General features: G+C 50.2%; 1 protein-coding gene across 2 annotated transcripts in view; it reads right to left on the reverse strand.

Annotated features, from left to right (window-relative positions):
* The window catches only part of FAM189A1 (family with sequence similarity 189 member A1), a 442551-nt gene that overhangs the window by 11936 nt on the left and 411027 nt on the right, over nucleotides 1-19588 (reverse strand). For both annotated transcript variants that reach the window (XM_031668869.1, XM_031668870.1), the window contains 3 exons: nucleotides 17596-17703; nucleotides 4932-5092; nucleotides 4269-4404 (listed from right to left, as the gene is read on the reverse strand). In XM_031668869.1, coding sequence (XP_031524729.1) covers nucleotides 4269-4404; nucleotides 4932-5092; nucleotides 17596-17703 — 405 coding nt within the window. The remainder of the gene's footprint in view (nucleotides 1-4268; nucleotides 4405-4931; nucleotides 5093-17595; nucleotides 17704-19588) is intronic.

The following is a 19588-nucleotide window of genomic DNA, read 5'->3' on the forward strand; positions in this document are numbered from 1 at the left end:
CCTACCCAGATCACCAGGCCCGATTCTTCTGCAGTAGCTCAAAGAGTTTGCCCTGTCCCGGGCCCCACATGAGAGTGCTGTGGACAGTGATTCTGTCCATATTTCTCCTCTGGAGGACCATCACTGCCATCAAGGTCCCTGAAACATACACTTGCCACCCGGACAAGAAAATCAAACTGGCAATTTCTCAATCACTTTCGTGCTATCAAAAGAAACTCACTCCCTGAACACTGGCTGAAGAGTACAGCCTCGAACCACAGGAAAGAGAATGGCATCTAACCTAATCCTACCCTAGTCCGGCCTGTGACCTAAGCCGGAAAGGAAGAGGGCACGGCCCATCACCCAGGCGAGCGCTTATGGAGCCCACCCTTGTGGAGGCTGCCCCCCCTTGTGTTAAACCTCTTCCCCTAGCATCTCCGCTCCCAGAGTGGGCTCTTCCCCCACACAGCCCGCCTTCTGCAGCCTCCTCTCTTCATCCAAACGAGTGCTGAGGGCACATTTGTCCTAACAAGGAGAAGCAACTGGACCCTCACGCCTCGGGTGCATCAGGCTGTGAAGGGGCGCTCCTTGCTGACTAGCCGAGGGGCCTTGCTGCCTGGGGAGGGGACAGCTGGTGGCGCAGCTGGCAGCATGGCCTTCCCTCTGTGGATGGTAATGGGCTTCTTTGATTTCCAGACTCCCAGACATGGCCGACCTGCGCCCCAGCCCACGGGCCTGAGTGGGCCCAGGGGCTCTGAACGCTCCTCCTTCATCACCAGATGCTGCCCTGCTGCCAGGGGCTTCTAGGGACAGGCCCCAAGAGGTTGTCGCAGCCAGCCCCCTGCCAGCACGGGGAGCTGGGGGTCTCTGAGCCAACACAAGCTTTTAATCTCTCAAGACTGTGCCTCCTTCTGACCTTCAGCTCTTCCTCAACGTTCTGAGAAAGAAATCTCAACTGAAAGAATTCCCCAGAGTTTTGGAGAAGGGTGACGCATTGGTTTCAGAACCAGCCCGATCCCTTCCAATATATTCTGTTCTTCAGAGAAAAAAGTGGAATTGTGACACAACAGGAACCCATTCCTTCCGGGTGCCGCTGTGGGGTCAGGCACTGAATGGCACACCCAGGTCCGGAAGCTACTTCCAGCAGAAGCTACTTCCCTTGGGAAGCCAGGGCCTGGGCTCCATGGACGGGGGTTCCTGTTGTCGGGAGGCAGAGGGGTCCGAGGGGCAGAAGGGAGAACAGGGAAGCAGGCTCAGAGCCAGACCCAGTGCAGAGCTGGAATTGTGATGGCAGCAGGCAGGGTCACTGAGCAGAGGCGGTGGAGGGGACAGAGCTGCCCCCTCGCCACAAGGCAGCCACGGGGAACCACACACCCCTGCCACCTTCAGGGGTTTCCGGATCCACCCGCCGCCCTGCCCGGTACCCCTGCTGGCTACAGCGTGGAGCTGTCCATTGCACCCTCGGTCAGCCTCCCCTCTGCCTTCCCAGGGGCTTCCCTCACGGAGGGCCCTGTCCTGGGCCTGCCATCCCCACCATCTAGGTCCTTCCACATCTGCCTGCTGACCTCCTCAAAGGTCCCAGATCCACACTCCCCTCTACCTACCATCCCAGCTTCTCTCCTCCTTACCGAACACCCTGCAAGAGTGATCTACTCCGGCTCTCAAAGCGGGAGCAGCAGCGGCGCTGAGGCTTTGACAGGCATCAGATTCTTAGCCCCAACCCCCCACTTCGATACCCCAATTACTGACTCAGGAGCCCTGGGGGTGGGCCCGGCCATTAGGATTTGATTATCAAGTTCCCCAGGGGGGGACCCGCTGGTGTCTGAAAACCACAGCCACACCTGCGCTCCCCTGTGCATGTGCTTTCACTCCTTTACCTGATGTGGTCCAACCCTGCCCTCCATCCCATCAAAGCTGCTCTGCCAAGGTCACCAGCAGCCCCTCCACAGTAAGCCACGTGGCCCTGGGGGTTAGCTTCTGGACAGCACTGGGCCCACTGCTTCCTTCCGGAACTGCTGGTTTTGGCAAATCCAGGCTCCTGGGAGCCTGCCTAGTGCCCTGTAACCTGTCGTGTGTGGGGGTGCCATCGCCACCTGCAATGGTGTCGTTCTGTGGGGCTCCCTCTCTGCCATTTCCCAGGCTCCAGTGACAGCGGCAGCTAACTCTGATCACTCTGAACCTCAGCTCCTGTCGTCTGCTGGACACTCACTCAGAATTCAACCCACCCACCACACGCAGACGGGTCACCGCCCATGCACACTCACCTGACACTCCTTACGGACGACCTTCTGTTTGGGGGATACGCTGTGCCTGTCCTTCTTCCTTCTGAGCCTTTGCACAGGCTGTTCCCTCTCTCAGGAGCCCTTCCAGCCCCACTCCCTGCACCTCACCTGCCTGATGCCCACCCAGCCTGACCTCCCAGACCCTCCGTGGACCCCCAAATTGGGCCTGATGTCATGGCAGGTACCCCACAGTGCACTGGGCTCCCCTCGCAGTGCTGATGAAACTCTTATCACAGCCAACTGTCTCCACTGATAACACTGATTTGAATTATTTTTATCATAAACAGAAAACTAAACAACATTGGGAAGGCAGAGGTCCCAGCTCAGCTTTATAAAAACATCTAAGAACATCTCCGTTACTGCAAGTTCAGGAGTGGGATTTCAGGGCCATGCCGCCTCCTCACTAAAGGATCCCTCCCCACAGGCAGCCCCACACATCTGCTTCTAGTATCCACAGTAAAAAGGGGGTCCTGGCCAGGGCTCAGGGGTCACTGGCTGCAGCCTGCCTAGCTGCTCTAGGCATTTCAGGGTGGCTGCTCGGGGACTGTCTGCTTGTGTGAGGATGCACTGGGGGCTCACGGCCAGCCAGAAGCTGAGCTGGCCCACCACAAGCCACCCTGAAGGAGGTCCCTGTGGTATATATGAGTCCCCAGGTGCGTGGTGCCTTACAGCGTCTGAATGTGCTGTCCATGTTTCCACAGGGCACGGGGCAGTCGCATCTCCTCCTGTCCTAAGGCCACCCTGCCTGCAATGGTGACCAGTCCTTGCGGGTGTGACCGTCAGCAGGGCTTGTGAGCTTCTTCAGCCAACATGGAAACTGCTGCTCCACCCACAGGGGCTCCTCAGGGCCAGCGCTGCCTTGGTCACTGGTTGGGACAGGGACCAGCATTGCCACCTGGCTTGTGTGCACATGGGCTCTCGGGATCTCAAAGTGACAGTGACGTATCACGGATGATATCCTAAAATATGTTTTCCAGTCGCTTGCTTTCTCTCCCTGTATTTCAGGGACACCAGCGAGCTGTCGATTTGGTCTATTTACATAACCCCATATTCCTTGGAGGGTGGGTCCCTGGAGGGTCCCTTGCACTATGGGCCACGTGACTTTTCCAGATGTCCCCATCTTTCTGCCCTGGCTAGCAGCATTCCACACTGAGTTATGACAACAGCGATGAGGAGGAGGAAAACAATACACCAAAAGGGTGACTGACTTTTGCTGAACTCAGATCTTACTATGTTCCAACTCCTGTTGGCTCCATTACAGACAACATCCCATTTCATCCCATAACCTTGGTACTATTATGATCCCCATTTTACAGATGAGGAAACTGAGGCTCCACGAACACACTGCCTGTCGTGTCAGGCACCATGAGGCTGCGGGAGTGCCTGGCATGCCCAGCTCAGAGAAGGCCGGAAGGACCTGGCGGCTGAGGCACTTCTCTGGCCTGAAATGTCTCAGCCTCAGGCTGGACCAGGGATCCAGGGCCGCTTTCTCCCCTCCCCAGAGGGTGGTGATGGCAGTGTGGGATCAAGACAGGCTGGGGCGCCCTGGGTACTTGGTCCATGGACCCAGTTCCACTCCTGGGGGCTCTCCCCTCGGGTCAGGAGCTGTCCTAGGTCCTTCTGCCCGGATCCCAGACCACCCACCAGCACGAAGCTCAGATGCGCCTGGGTTGTGACTCGTGGCTGCAGAAACGGAACTGGGGAGCCAAGGGGAAAAGCATCAACCCTGGGTGCCCCAGGCCCAGGCTGGCGTCCCTGCAGGTGCCACTCTCTGAGCCTGTGGCCTCATCTACAGCACAGGGCTAATAAGACCAACATCCCACAGGTTTGCTGAAAGGCTTCGAGAGAGATGCATGCGTCCCGGGGCCTCAGCACAGGGTGCTCATGGGTGTTCACTCCACAGCCAGCTCGGACCTGGCGCAGTGTGAGGTGCCTTCCAAGGGCTGGCCGGGACAGTGTCCGTACCATTCCATGGGAACTGGCCTTGTCTGGGGCCCTGGGCCTCACCTGGCTGGGAGGAGGCTGGCCCACCACCGCCTCATAGGGAGGGGGGAGCTCAGCAGGATAGAGCAGGCCGGGGCTGTTGATGGCCTCGTCATACAAAGTGCTGAATGGAGACGGAGCAAAGTCCAGGTGGAGGCCCCTGAAAAAGACAGAACCATCACATCGTCATCGCCCGAAGGAGGTGGCAGAAGTGCTGACAGCTCTCAAAGCAGCCAGAGCAGGGGCGGCCAGGGCTGCCCCTCTCCTAATACTTCCCATCATTGTGAAATGAAAGCTTCAGTCACTGGGCGATTTACACTTTTGGTTTTTTTTCTGGAATGACATCAACATTTTCAATCAACTCTACTGACCTGTCCATTAAAATTCAAATCATCATACAGCCAATGACATCTTTCATTAAACTGCACATGTTACACAAATGACTGTAACGTGACCGCAGCTTTGCACGTCATGAGAACGTAAGGCAGCGACACCTGTCTGCCTCCGGTTTCTTTTGGGTTGCATTGCAAAGGTGCCACGGGGAATGTTCTATGTCCAAGACCCTCTCCTTCCACTGCCCCTCCTCTGTTCTCACCACCATGCCTGCAGGACCACCGCAACTCCCACCTCCCAGACACTGCTGCCGATCTCGGTGGTTTCGAGATGTCGGCAGCCGGGGAGACCAACCTCTGGGCCTCGGCGGAGGGTGTGCAGGTATACTCTGGCGGGTAATAGGGTGGAGGCGGGAGTGGGGGGATGAACTCATCGAAATCCAGGGTCTGGTGGAGAACGGTGCCATGAGGAGTCACGCAGGCAGGGTTGGCCGGATGTGACCTCTGCGGAAGGAACTGGAAAACAGAGACAACCAGAGTTATCTGGGACATCTTGTGTGGCTTGTGTCTCATTAAGGTAATTATATGCGAGCTTTAATGATCAGTTTGGAATGCCTATAATTTCAGCTGTCAAGCCACAACTGCTAAGCGCACACTTTAAAATGGAGGCTCCAGGAGGAACGCCTCGCCTCAGTAGTCTCAAAATGCTTTGTTGCCCACGCTGTCATACAGAACGCCTCTTTTTAAAGAAAAAATATGGTCCGGGAAGCCTTTCATGCTGTCCCTGCCGCTCCACCTGCCGCTCTGATGACAGTACTCAGAGACTGCAGTCCAAAGGCTGCCCGACGTTCATGGTTTAAGATGACACTTCGGCTGGGTGTGGTGGTTCACGCCTGTAATCCCAGCACTTTGTGAGGCTGAGGCGGGTGGATCACCTGTGGTCAGGAGTTCGAGAATAGCTTGGTCAACATGGCAAAACCCCGTCTCTAGTGAAAATACAAAAAAATTAGCCGAGTGTGGTGGCGCATGCCTGTAATCCCAGCTACTTGTGAGGCTGAGGCAGGATAATAATTGCTTGAACCCGGGAGGTGGAGGTGGCAGTAAGCCGAGATTGTGCCATTGCACTCCAGCCTGGGCAACAGAGTGAGACTCTGTCTCAAAAAACAACAATAAAAAAACACGGCATTTCTGGAAGTGTGTTCATGAGAAAACACTAGACTCTCCCCTTGAGATGGCCCCACCCCACTCCCAGAATTCCTGTGGTGAATCTGTGGGAAATGCCACATGCTCCCTTCTTGAAGTTCTGCATTGTGTATTCACGTATTAAAGTCTCTGAGAAGGGCTGTGCTGAAATACTCCTTTAGCTGTTTAATACTTTAACCCAGCATTTCTCAAATATTTCCTAATGGGCCCCATTGGACACAGAGTATCTATTAATATTTTGCACTTCTCAGGATTTCACACAGTTTGTAAAGCACTGCTCTGAGGAAAGAGAGACAACTTCATGAGTTCCAGAACATTCTATGGGCCAACCTTGAACACTGAGATGTTGCTTTAACAGCGAGGTGAAATCACTTTAACAAAAATGAAACCCATTTCTGCCTAGTTTTCTACTTCTGAAGGACTAACCAACAGCCAACTGCTTTTCTTTCCACCTTCACGTCTCTGCTGCCCAGAGGCCACCTGTGGTGTGAGATGCCTGGGATATTGTTCCAGCTCCAGTCAATGCCGCCCTGTGAGGGTCTACACGGCAAAAAGATACATGCTACAAACGCTCTGGGCCAGGGGCCCTCCTGGCGCAGGGCAGATGAGGTAAGGAGAGGAAGGGTGAGTGTGTGTGTGTGTTTGTGTGTATGTATGTGTATGTGTGTATATGCATGTACGTATGTGTCTGTGGATGTGTGTTATGTGCATGTGTGTGTATATATGTATGTGTCTGTATATATGTATGTGTGTATGTTTGTATGTCTATTCATGTATGTGCATGTGTATATGTATGTGTGTATGCGCATATGTGCACGTGTTTGTGTATGTATATGTATGTGCATGTATGTGTATGTGCATGTAGATGTGTGTGTATTTGTGTGTATAGGTATATGTGTGTCTCTGCGTGTATGTGTATGTGTGTGTGTATGCGTGTGTGTGTGTGTTGAGGGGAAGACAGGGACCCAGAATCACGCCACACAAGCAAGGACAGCTCCATTAGAAAACAGTGAGGTCGGCCGGGCGCGGTGGCTCAAGCCTGTAATCCCAGCACTTTGGGAGGCCGAGACGGGCGGATCACAAGGTCAGGAGATCGAGACCATTCTGGCTAACACGGCGAAACCCCGTCTCTACTAAAAACACAAAAAAAATTAGCCGGGCGAGGTGGCGGCGCCTGTGGTCCCAGCTACTCGGGAGGCTGAGGCAGGAGAATGGCGGGAACCCGGGAAGCGGAGCTTGCAGTGAGCTGAGATCTGGCCACTGCACTCCAGCCTGGGCGACAGAGCGAGACTCCGTCTCAAAAAAAAAAAAAAAAAAAAAGAAAACAGTGAGGTCTCTAAGCACTGTGTGGGGACTGCGGTCCCCAAAGCATTCATGAAGAAGGCATTTGAACGGGTCTTGAAAGATTGGTGGGATTTCATCTAGTGGGTGCGCAGGGAGACACTCAGGCTCCAGAACAGTTGAGCCAGGGAAGGATGTGTTTAAGAAAAGCAAATAGATAAGGCTCTGGAAGTCAATTCTTAATTCTGGGGCACTGGGGAGCCGGTAAGGGTGTTGGAGCTGGGGAGCTGGAGGACTGGAGCTGCGTGGTAGGAGGTACCTTCTGGCAGCAGGGGTAGGGTGGGCTGGAGCTGACAGACGCCAGGACGTGCAGCACTTTTGCACTGGTAGGCATGAGGTGACGATTCTGAATGGGGTCAAGCTCTGTGAAATAAGCATGCTCTAGGTTGACGGAGAAAGGCTAGTGGCCGTGTCTAAAGGTGTAACACATCACAGGAAAATGGTCCCGTGGACCTCCTAACACACAGAGCACACTCCTCGCCTCTGGCTAGACCGACCCACGGCTGCGTGTGTTTAGCTGTCCGAAGCAGAGGTGAATCATTGGCTGTGAGCAGGGCGCCATGTGCATCTGTCGTCCTCTGCCTTGGAGGCTGTCAGTCCTGATGCCTGCTGCACAGAGCTGAGAGGTAGGGGCGAGGGCAAATGCCCTCAGGTCTAATCAGGAAATATTTTCAATTCGTCTCTATCAGAAATTAGAAAAAAAATCAATGACATACTCAAGCAAAACTAATAACATGCAGACACCAAAACACTTTCCAATTCAAGGCACCATTCCACCAGGAAGGAGAACAAGCATTTGAAGAGGGCAGAGCTGCAAGGGACCCTCTCCGCAGGTGCAAGTTAGCAGAGGCTGCCACACACACTGGAGGCTATGTGAAGGTCAAAGGACTGCATCTGCACTAAGCTCTGGGTCGCCTTGCCAGGGCGTGTTGGCCCCACCTTCCTGGACTCGTTTCCCAGGGATCCTTTGACCTTGACTCCTCAGCTTCCCCAGCCAGAATCCTGCAAGTGGCGCTTGACGTCTCCCCTCTCTTCCCCACCATCTGTGTGTGTTTAATTAGGTCAGGGGGTGTCCCCCGTCCCAGGGTCGCCAGCTCTGTCCTCTGCTCTGCAGGCTGGCGCTGGAGGTCTGCAGACTACGCTTCCCAGGCTACCGTGCCAGGGCTGCGGGCGAGCTCTGCCTGTAGGGGGCGCCAGAGGGCACCTGGCCGGCGGGCGGGGCGACGAGGGAGCTGCGGGTTTCCTGCGCCTTCCCACTTCTTCCCTTCTGTTCCCCGGCTTTGCGGGCTGAGAGCTGCTCTCTGCAGTTATTTCTCTCTCTGTAACCTCTTCTGTTCCTTCAGCCTTCCACACCCAAGTAACCGGCTCCCAGTAACTGTGTTGAAATCCTAAGGGCAATTTCTTTTCCTGGCCATCTGAGGCACATCTATTTTACCCCCCACCCCGTGTTCCCATCTCGCAGTCGCACACAGCGGGTACTCAGTAAACCTCTGCAGAGGAGACGGGCAGACGCCTCCTTGCGGGGCACCTCCACTCAGCCCCTGTCCACGTCCTCCTGGCAGGAGCTTCTAACCTGTGTGCCTCTCTACCTTGATTTTCTGTCTCTGTAATTTGGTCTCCATCCTGCTAGCAGAGCTGTTTTTAAACCAATCTGATGAGGTCACTGCAGTTGAAAAGACTTTAATGAGACCTTGGCTCTCGGAACTCCATCTGGTTTCCAGCTTCCGAACCAACCAGCGCCCCCAAACTCCCCGCTCGTTGAACAAACTTGCTCTAATCCCAACTATCAAACACGTATTGTTCCCTCTTCCCAGCTCCCTACCTCCCTTTCACCTGGCGCCTCCCAGTTACCTTCAGGACCCGTGGAAATGCCTGTGACCCTGAAAAGCCAGTGGGCAGCCACTCCTCCCCCACCTGGCCCAAGCTCCAGGCTCTGAAGCCTCAGCTGCATGTTTACTGCCAGGTATAAAGCTCAACTCTGCACCCGGAGGTGGAGGGCGGAAAAGGGGCTCTGAACAGTCCCTTCTTTCCCAGGTGGCTCTGCTTGCTCTGATCTGTGACTGCCTTCTCCGATCCATGTGGTGACAAAGGTACACCTGTGTCTGGTGCCCAGCTGGGGCTCACGCACCTGACATGAGCATAACTAGTGCCTAGGGCTGTCCCCGCACAACAGGAGTGTGGATTTGAGATCCTGCTGGACAAGAGCCCCTGCTCAGTCTGCTCCGGGGAGAGGGCATCCGAACCCAGGTGTGTCCTGTCCTTCCGGGTGCATGTGGAAGTGATGGAGGATGAGAACTAAGGCTACTTGGCCTTGGGCAGCTTCCCAAAGCCCACTTAACACAGAGCCCAGAACATTTCAGTCTATCCACGCAGCCCAGAGTCTGGGATCTGAGGGAGAGCGTGACGAGGTCAACCTGCCTGGGACGGGGAGTCAGACCTCAAGCCAGTTGTCTCTGGGCCCTGCACTGAGGACCCACAGGATGTGAACACATTTCTGACCCTGTGAGTCTCAGTCCCCTTTCCTGAGAAGCACCACTGCTCAGTCACAGACCCAGACAGCAGCGCTGTGTGGCTTAAAGGCAGGCTTGGATCATCAGTATGAGCTCGTCCAGCCCATGCCTCCATCTCCTGCCATCGGGAACAGGGAGGGGCAGGGCAGGTGTCAGGGGTCCGTGGACAAGGGCTGGGGATCTCCAGGAACACTGTGGAGCTCTGAGCTGCCCGCTCCTCCAGGTTCCAGCCCAGTCTGCTCACCTCCCTTTATATTCAGTGGTTTCCTCCCCAGCACTCACTCTCCCTGCTCCCTCTACCAATGTCCTCGCCACATCCTGCCTCCTGAAGGGAGCACACACACCTCTAAGTTTTTCCAGAAAGACTCAGAATTACAGGGAAGGGACCTCTCCCTCTGCCTTCCTTAGACTTGGTAGAAACAACAGGCTTGTTACTACCAAAGTCTGCTGAATCAACTTTCTCCTGGACAACCCTGCAGATGACCTGGAGCTCCCGCTCTGCGCTCCAGACCCTGCGAGAGCCCGCCCTGCGGCTCCCTGGTCCTGCCGCCTCCCCCAGGTAGGTTCCATGCCCACCCAAGGCTCCAGGTGCCTTACTGCACAGGGTGAGGCCTGTGCTCATTATTACTGTGATTGCATAAGGAAAGAGGGATGCAGATAGGAAGAGCTGCTCGTTCTGTGAAAACCAAGTTGAATGCTTTGGAAAGACTCGATAAAGGAGGGCAGCCAAGCAGAAACCACTGCCAAGTCAAGTCCAGGCAAGGCAGGTCAACGAGCAGAGGAGAATCATAAAAATCTGAGGAAGGTCTGTACTTCCCCTGTCGCTTCCCTTGGCTGGCTCCACTTCAGAGGAACTGAATCTAAAAATCATCGATGGTGCGATTTCCATGAACTTTCTCCAAGAAATACACCCAGACAGGCCAACAGACCCATAACCAAAGGGATGACCACGGCCCCAGATGAGATAACTGGTGGACAGATGCTCATTAGCATATTTAACATTAAAGAAAAACGACTGTGTGTCACGTCATTTTGATGATTGTCTGCATGAGCTGTTTAGATAAGCAGCTGCCCGTTGCTTCTGGTCTGATAGGTAAGTAGCACCTACTGTCCAGGGACAATCCTGTGCAGCCCAGGCCTCAAGGACCTCAAGGTCACTGTGGGTCCCCGGAGCGCCCTCTCCAGCAGGTGTAGCCAGGGCTGGGGTGAGGCAGAGAGAAGATACTGGTGAACTTGGTGATGCTGTGGCTCCCATGGGGTGGTGTCGTGTCCCTGACCAGCCAGCACCACTTAGCAGCTCCATGGGCAAACCCACAGTTAGCACGCTATGGAAGGCACAGTGCCCCATCTGCTGTCTAAAGGAGGTCACCTCTGTCGGGCGGACAGCGACCTAAATGACAGTCATGAAAGATGAAGTTAACAAGCGCATGCCTAATGGAGATACATGTCATAGTAGATGATATTCCTGAGGCTGCAGCAGCTGGCAAGGAAGTAAGTGAAGAAGAAAACAATGTAACAGAAAAGTGGAAGAATGAGATAACATTTAAAAACAAACAAACAAAAAGATTACAGAACTTAAGTGATCAAAAATCTTTTCCGCTAAATGTCAATCAACCACACTGTATCATCAGAATGTCTTTGCCCGATTTCCACACATATTAGAGCAGCTCAGCTTCATCAGGTCTGACAATAGGCAGGACGCTTTGCTTCTCATGGATACAAGCATGCATTATGTTAGTTCCATCGGCAGTTAATGATCCCAAATTGCTGATCCACAGAAATAAGATGGGAGTTTCAGGTTCTTTGGAGGACTTGTTCTTGCTATTCCTAGATTCCCACCAGCACTGGACGTGTAGCAAAGCCCATGAGATAATTGCTGACTGACTGAATGAATGAATGAGCGAGCAAAGAAGTGAACACATCAGTAAACACAAAACCGGGAAGCTTCCTGAAAAGCGGTTATGGCTGGAATTTTGATCAATTGTGTAAGTTGTCAGAACATCAGTCACAGTAGAAATCACAGCCTGGGTCCTTCCTGCTAACATGGAGGAGCAGGGAGACGGGCTGGGGAAGTGGGGCTGAGACCAGCACAGTGGAGCAGAGTTGCCAGGCTGCAGGGCTGCCTCGGGGGCAAATTGGGAAGAGGTGCTCCTTCCTGTGGGAGGCCAGGGCATGACTGTCATCCCCTCAGCCCAGCACCCCTCTGTAGGCACAGCACAACAGGGCACCAGAGAAGGGCCGTGGGGGCTGGAGCTGTAGCTGGAGGGGCTTCCCACAGGTTCTTTCTGAGAAAAGAAATTAGTGTCAGTTGATCGGGAAAGGGTGGGTGAAGGGCTTACACCCTCTTGCCCACAGTGACCTTCCTCCCTAATTATGCTTCCTTCATAAATTAGTGCTTCTCACTTTGAAGGTCGCAGATACAAATAAACACCAGAAATGAAGAGTTAGTACAACAAAAGCCACAACTGAATGCAAGAAATGAAAACCCACTCAGAACAAAGAGGCCAACAGAGGGGAAGATAAAGAACACAGAAATGGCAGTGAGCAGTAAAGCTCTAGAAAGCTAAATCTAAAGGTGATTTAAGATGTGATGGGATGCTGTGATTTAAGGGCTCAGGATGAGTGACATAGAAAGGACATCCCAAAGAGCTTACACTCGAACACATTTCACCTGGAACTAAATGACTAAATGCAGGAAAACCCAGAAGCTGGCCACGGTGTGGGAGGAGGAGGGAAGTGACACACTCCAAAGACATGACAGGGTAAGAAGAAAGTCACGCTGAGGAAAGCACAAAACACCAATATACACAGATGCCAAGAGACGCCTTCTTCTCTGGGACTAGTGGTTGCCTGGTTATTGAACAAGAAAATTATTTAAAGTGGGGAGTTTCACACACACAGACACACGCAAACGTAAGACATACATACTAAACCCATTTTACTTTAACTTAAATCCTGTATACATGGACAAATTCATAGAAAGACACAAACTACCAAAACAGACTTCAGAAGAATAGAAAATATGACAAGAGATTGAAGCTTCACTGGTGAACTCTATCAAATAGCTAAAGAAGGGCCGTGCATGGTGGCTCATGCCTATCATCCAAGAACGTGGGGTGCCGAGGGAGAGAGGGTCACTTGAGCCTACGAGTTCAAGACCAGCCTGGGCATCATAGAGGGACCCTGTCTCTACAAAAAAATTAAAAAATTAGCCGGGCATGGTGACGTGTGTCTGCAGTCTGAGCTACTTGAGAGGCTGAAGTGGGAGGATTGCTGGAGTCCAGGAGGTAGAGGCTGCAGTGAACCATGATCGCACCTCTGCACTCCAGCCAGGGGGACAGAGTGAGACCTGTCTCAGGAAAAACAAACAAACAAACAAAACATTTAGCCGGACATGGTGGCTCACATCTGTTATCCCAGCACTTTGGGAGTCTGAGGCGGGTGGATCACCTAAGGTCAGGAGTCCAACACCAGCCTGCCCAACATGGTGAAACCCCATCTCTACTAAAAATACACACACACACACACAAAAATTATCTGGGTGTGGTGGCACACGCCTGTAATCCCAGCTACTAAGGAGGACAAGGCAGGAGAATCACTTGAACGTGGGAGGTGGAGGATGCGGTGAGCCGAGATCAATCCACTGTACTCCAGTTTGGGTGACAGAGAGAGACTCCATCTCAAATAAAAAATTAATGAACAATTAATACCAATTCTTCAAAGCAATCTTCCAAAAAACAGAAGAGGAAGAAACACTTCTAAACTCTTCTATTACTATAAAAAGGATTACATGTCATGACCCAGTGGGATTTATCTCGCGAACGCAAGGTTGGCTTAACATCAGAAAAATCAATCTGTGTAATTCAACATATTAATAGAACAGAGGACAAAAACCTCACGGGCGTCTCAACGGATGCAGAAAAAGCATTTGACAACACTCAACTTTCTTTTTTATAAAAAAGACCCCACAAACTAGGAATAGAAGGGAACTTCCTGAATCTGATCAACAGCATCTACGAAAAACCCACAGCTAGCATACTGCTCAATGGTGAAAGACTGGAGGCTTCCCCTAGATACAAGCCAAGAAAGTCCACTCTCACCGCTTCGATTCAACATTGTAATGGAAGTTCCAGCCAGGGCAATTAGGCAAGAAGACAAAATAAAAGACATCCAGAGTGAGGTAAACTGATTTCTATTTGCAGGTGACATGATTTTGCATACAGAAAGAATCCAGAGAAAAACCCAACAACAATAAAGCTCATAATGAGTTCAGCATGGTTTCAGGATATGAGATCAATATAAAAAATCATTTGTATTTCTATATATTAGCAATGAATAATCTGAAAATTTAATTAACATAGTAATTCCATTTATGACAGCATCAAGAAAAATAAGATACTCAGGAATAAATTTAACAAAAAAGCAAAACTTGTACACTGAAAACCGCGAATATAACTGAAAGAAATTAAAGAACATCTAAATGAATGGAAGGGCACCTCATGTCCATAGGTTGGAGGACTTACTATGTTAAGATGACAGTACTCCTGAAACTGATCCACAGATTAACACAATCCTTATGTGTGTTAATGGGGAATTGTATGACAGGTGAATTGTATGTCAAGATAGCTGTTACCGGATCCCCCACCTCACAGATCCCTGGTAAAAGAAAAAACCATTTATACAGTGTCCCTCTGAATCCACAGGGAATTGCCTCCAAAACCTCTTCTGCCACTGGATACTAAAATCGTTGGATTGTGAAGTATTTTACATAAAATAGTGTCGTATTTGGACATAACCTACACACATCCTCCTGTATACTTTGAATCATCTCTAGAATACTTCTAACACCTAATACAACATAAATGCTATGGAAATAGTTGCTACACTGTATTGTTTTTTATTTATATTTTTGTTGTTGTTTTGTTATTTTTATAGTGTTTTTTCCTTGAATGGTGTCGATCCACGGTTGGCTCAACGGGGGCTGACTGTACATACATGGACTGACCTTTTTCTGCCTGAGTAAAGCCTCTTCTCAGAGACAGTCTGCTGTGTGGAGTGCCCTGTGGTCTTTCCTGCATAGCTGCATCCGTAAGACATGGATCTAACAACCTTTTTCTGTGTTTTTAAAGTGGGGCTAGAGCTGAAAGGCGCTTGTCAAGCAATGTGTATGTGGATTCCCTCTAGATGTTTTTTATTTTAATTTAATTTTATTTTGTTTTTGAGACAGAATCTTGCTCTGTCACCCAGGCTGGAGTGCAGTGGTGCAATCTTGGCTCACTGCAACCTCCGCCTCCCAGGTTCAAGCCATTCTCCTGCCTCAGCCTCCTGGGTAGCTAGGATTACTGGCATGTGCCACCATGCCCAGCTGATTTTTGTATTTTTAGTAGAGATGGGGTTTCACCATGTTGACCAGGCTGGTCTCGAACTCCTGACCTCAGGTGATCTACTGGCCTCCAACAGTGCTGGGATTACAGGCAGGAGCCACCACGCCTGGCTCCTCTAGATTTTTATCAGCATTTATTGCAACCGCCATAGTTGTCTCACTTGCATCTAAATGAACAGCAATATATTCAGCAGCACCCTTTCACCGAACCTTTCCAAAGAACTCAACTGTGTTGTACCAGAAACAATTATCTTTCTGCACTCATATTTCCTGGCTTTACATAGTACTAGAACATGTAATTACAACAAATATCACTGGCATAAATGAGTTAGGAATAGCTACAATGTCCCTTGGAAAGCTTATGGCCCAGCTTCTTGGAGCAGAAATGGTGCAGGGGTGAACTGCGGATGCTACTAGTAGGGAATGGTTTGCCCAGCCAGCCTGGCTCAAGCCTCCGGCCCACATGGCAAGAGCCAACCTCCATGTGGCCACCATGTTCCTTCAAATCCCATTCCCACAGAGGAATGGACTCATCCCGTAAGCAGCTCTATGAGGACAGCAGGGCACACACTTCATCTTCTTTACAGCCGAGGAAACGGGGTCCCACAGGCAGTGATGTGCCCAAGATCATGCCAGTCCCACAGGCACCATGGCCACCCACCACCAGCTCTCTTTTGCCTCCCCCATGACTCTGAAGCCCGGCAGCAGAGCCGGGGTCTCACCAGGAGAGCAGAGCCCTGGGCTCCCACGGCACCCGTCACAGAGCGGAAAGGATGTGCTGGCGGGAAGCCTGATATTTCTGCTTCCAAGCCAGGGGTGTGAGGCAAACTCACCCACAAAGTACTCAGTGAGGAAACAATAGGGCTTCTGAGGGCAGCCGCTGTCGCCACTGCCTGCCCTTCCCTTGCACAGGACTTTCTGCTGGTAAAGAGCCTCGGCCACCGCGTCTGCAGACATTGCTGCGACGTCCCAGTGACAGACTGATACTCCCTGCACCTTTCAAATCAAACAGTTCACATGTATTAGAGATCCCCAGGCCTCCCATTCATTCCACTTCACAGGTGAGGAAACTGAGGCACAGGTAGGTTCGGTGACACACCCAGAGTCACCTGCCTCCAATGCAGAAGAGGTGGGACTCAGACCCTGGCGCTCCTGGCTTCAGACGCACGGCTCCACGGCGGCTCATGCCCCACCCATCGCAACTACAGCGTGTCTCTGCACACTGCTGCTATAATCGTATATGCTCTCATAAACAGAATTTACTTTATTCTTATTTAGTTGGCAATTTTTATTTTAACGCATAAAACCAGGAGAATGCAAACTTTCAGCATTTACATGCCTTTAGTTCTGTAAGTTGGTTGAACTGATGTGATATTTACAGATCAATAGTAAAATCTGCTGAGGTGAGGAGAAACCCCTGGTACTTAACCTTTCCTTTACAGAACACGCTGGAGAAAATTGCCAACATGAGGCCCCGGTGAACAAGGGCAGAAGTTCATGGTTACCGAATAACTGCTTAATTAGATACCTTTCAGAAAACTGCAGCCTCCCAGAAAGGGCAGCCTGGCTGTGACAGCTGTGTGGATATACACCGGGAGGGAGAGACTCCCGTGGCATGCAATTAGGACCAATGAATTTTTAACGTCTTGGTAATGATGCTCTCTGGCCCTGTATCTTGATTAACTGATGTTGACTGCCACAGGGTGAATGACAAAGAAGAGAACATAAAAACCCCACTATAAGAACCAGCTGCCTCTTCTTGCCTAAGATGCATAAAACATTGCATGGGAAGCAGGGTAGGTCTCAAATGGGCAAACTGAGAGACAGAGAGAGACAGACAGACACACACACACACATAGACATTCCTACCCTTACGATATTTTTTCATCAATTTCTCTTTGTTGTACTCAGTAGCATTCTGATCAGTAGGCTGTGTTCCATTCACACTGAAAACAGGAAGAGCCTTCACTATTTATGAGATGTGTATTTATAAATGTGTATTAATAACTCACATATTATAACATGTGTTAGTGAACCATGCTCCTGGCCTCCTTGCTGCCCCTGGGAGCGGCAGGTCTTCCTGTGTACGACCCTGGGCAAAGGGCCAAATGATGGCCAGTGACTGGCCGCTGGAGTACGAGCTCAGGGTGCATCAGCAAATCAAAAATGCACAGGTTAGCAATTTTCCAATTGGAAAAGAACTGATCTTCTAACACCCCTAAACTTCCTGGATTAAAAGAGAATTCTGAAGCCCGAGGAAGGCACCTTGCTTTGGAGTCCAGGGGATGTCCAGGGCTGCAGGAATTTCACGACATGGACTCAAGGGCACATGCCAGGGGCCAACCTAGAGAACACGACAGTGGCAGACCCCTGTCAATATGGAGCTCCAACAACACCTAAAATAAATACATCAGCGGCGCCACATGTGCAGATGCTTGGTCTTCCAGAGGGCAACACAAGGCAAACTCCAGGTGCCATGGACCGTCAGGGGCCACTATCCTTACCACATCTGGCTGAAGTCAGAAGCGTCCACTTCTACACTGGTTTCAAAATGGGTAGAGGAGGAGGGATCAGTCACTCACCATCTGCAGGACGTCAGAGGAGACCATCTGCATACAGCACATGGCTGTGGCCAGCGCACACACGATGGTGGACAGGACGTTGAGGGCACACACGCTGAAGAGGAGATCCTGCAAGGAAAGGGGCAGGAGAATGTCAGCCTCATCCCAAAATCCCAGATGGTAGAATCCTTAGACCTCCTGCCAGGGCCCAGAATGAGCGAGGTCGATTGCCATCCTTTTCACAGAGGTTTTGTTTTTGTGTGTGTCTGTGTTTTCTTATAATCAAAATTGGCCTTTCATAGAAACACATTTGTCTATTCCATTACAATGATGATCAAAGTATTCATAATACTCAACGTGTTTTACAATTTTGATAATTATTAGGCAGTCAGTAACATGTCTAAGAAAATCATAAGGTGGCCAACATTTAAGGAGGTGGGCAATTTTTATCAATCACAGCCTATAACTCAAGTGAAACTTTTTATCTTGAGATAGTTGTATATTCACATGCAATTGTAAGAAATCCTACAGTGAGATCCTGGGTACCCTTTACTCGTTTTCCCTCAATGGTAACATCTGGCAAATCTATAGTTCAATATCACAGCCAGATACTGACATTGGTATAGTCAGGATGCAGAACAGTCCCATCACCACATGGGTCCCCCCCATCGTTGACCTTTTATAGACACACTCACCTCTCTTTCCCTGCTCCCCACTTAACCCCCAGTTCTGATCCCCTGTCAATCACTAGTCTGTTCTCCATTTTTTATAATTTTGTCATTTCAAGAATGTTGCATAAGTGGACTGCACAGCATGTAACCTTTCAGAATTGGCTTTTTCCACTCAGCATAATTCCCTTTAGACTCATCTCAGACTTCCAGACTTCAGGACTGTGAGAAGTGACTGTTGTCAGAGCCACCCAGGCTATGGTATTTTTGTAATAGCAGCCTGAACTGACTAAGACTTTATATGAAATATGAAAAGACAAGCTACAGTCCGGGGGAAAATATTTGCAAACCACCTATCTGACAAAGAACTAGTACCTAGAATACATAAAGAACTCTCATAACTCAACAGTACAAAAAAAAAAAAAAAAAAAAAAAAGCAAACGTTGCAATTAGAAAATGGGCAAAAGACATGAACAGACACTTTACCAAAGAGGATCTCCAGATGGCAAATAAGCCCATGAAAAGATGGTCAACATCATTAGCATCAGGGAAATGCAAATTAAGACCTTTTATAAAGGGGTATCATTATGCACCTGTGAGAAGAGCTAAAATACAAACAGTGACACTAAATATTGGCAATCATGCAGAGAAACCCAATCACTCATACACTGCTGGTGGGAATTAAAAATTGTTCAGCCACTCTGGAAGGCATTTTTGCAGTTTTTAAAATAAAACGAAACATGCAATTACTGTTCAAATCAGCAGTTGTACTCTTGGACATTTATCTCGGAGAAACAAAAACTTATGTTCACACAAAAACCTATACACAAAGGTTCACAACAGCTTTATTTGTAATAGCCCAAAACTGGAAAACTGCAATACCAAAAACCCAGATATTCTTCAGTTGTTGAGGATTAAACCATGTGGTACATCCATATGGTAGAATACTACTCAGCCTGTTGGATTTTGGTAAGGGCCTGCTTCCTGGTTGAAGATGGCTAATGTCTCACTGTGTCCTTGCTTAGTGAAAAGAGGGCAGGGGAGCTCTCCAGTGCCTCTTTTAAAAGAGTACTAATCCCATCACGTGGATTCTACCCTCAGGACCTAACAACCTCCCAAAGGCCCCGCCTCTATTAAATAATCACATACTGGGAATGAGAATTTCAACATATGAATTTTGGAGGGATACAAGCATTAAGTCCATGATATCTGAGTTTTTAAAGAACAAAAATTTTTAATGTTCATGAGATCCAACTGATCAAGTTTTGTTCCATACTTTTGGTGTCAAGTCTAAGAACCTTGTCAAGCCCCAGATTATGAACAGTTTCTCCCATTTTTTCTAAAGG

This window comes from Papio anubis, chromosome 7 (assembly GCF_008728515.1).
Source record: "Papio anubis isolate 15944 chromosome 7, Panubis1.0, whole genome shotgun sequence".
Lineage (NCBI taxonomy): Eukaryota > Metazoa > Chordata > Mammalia > Primates > Cercopithecidae > Papio > Papio anubis.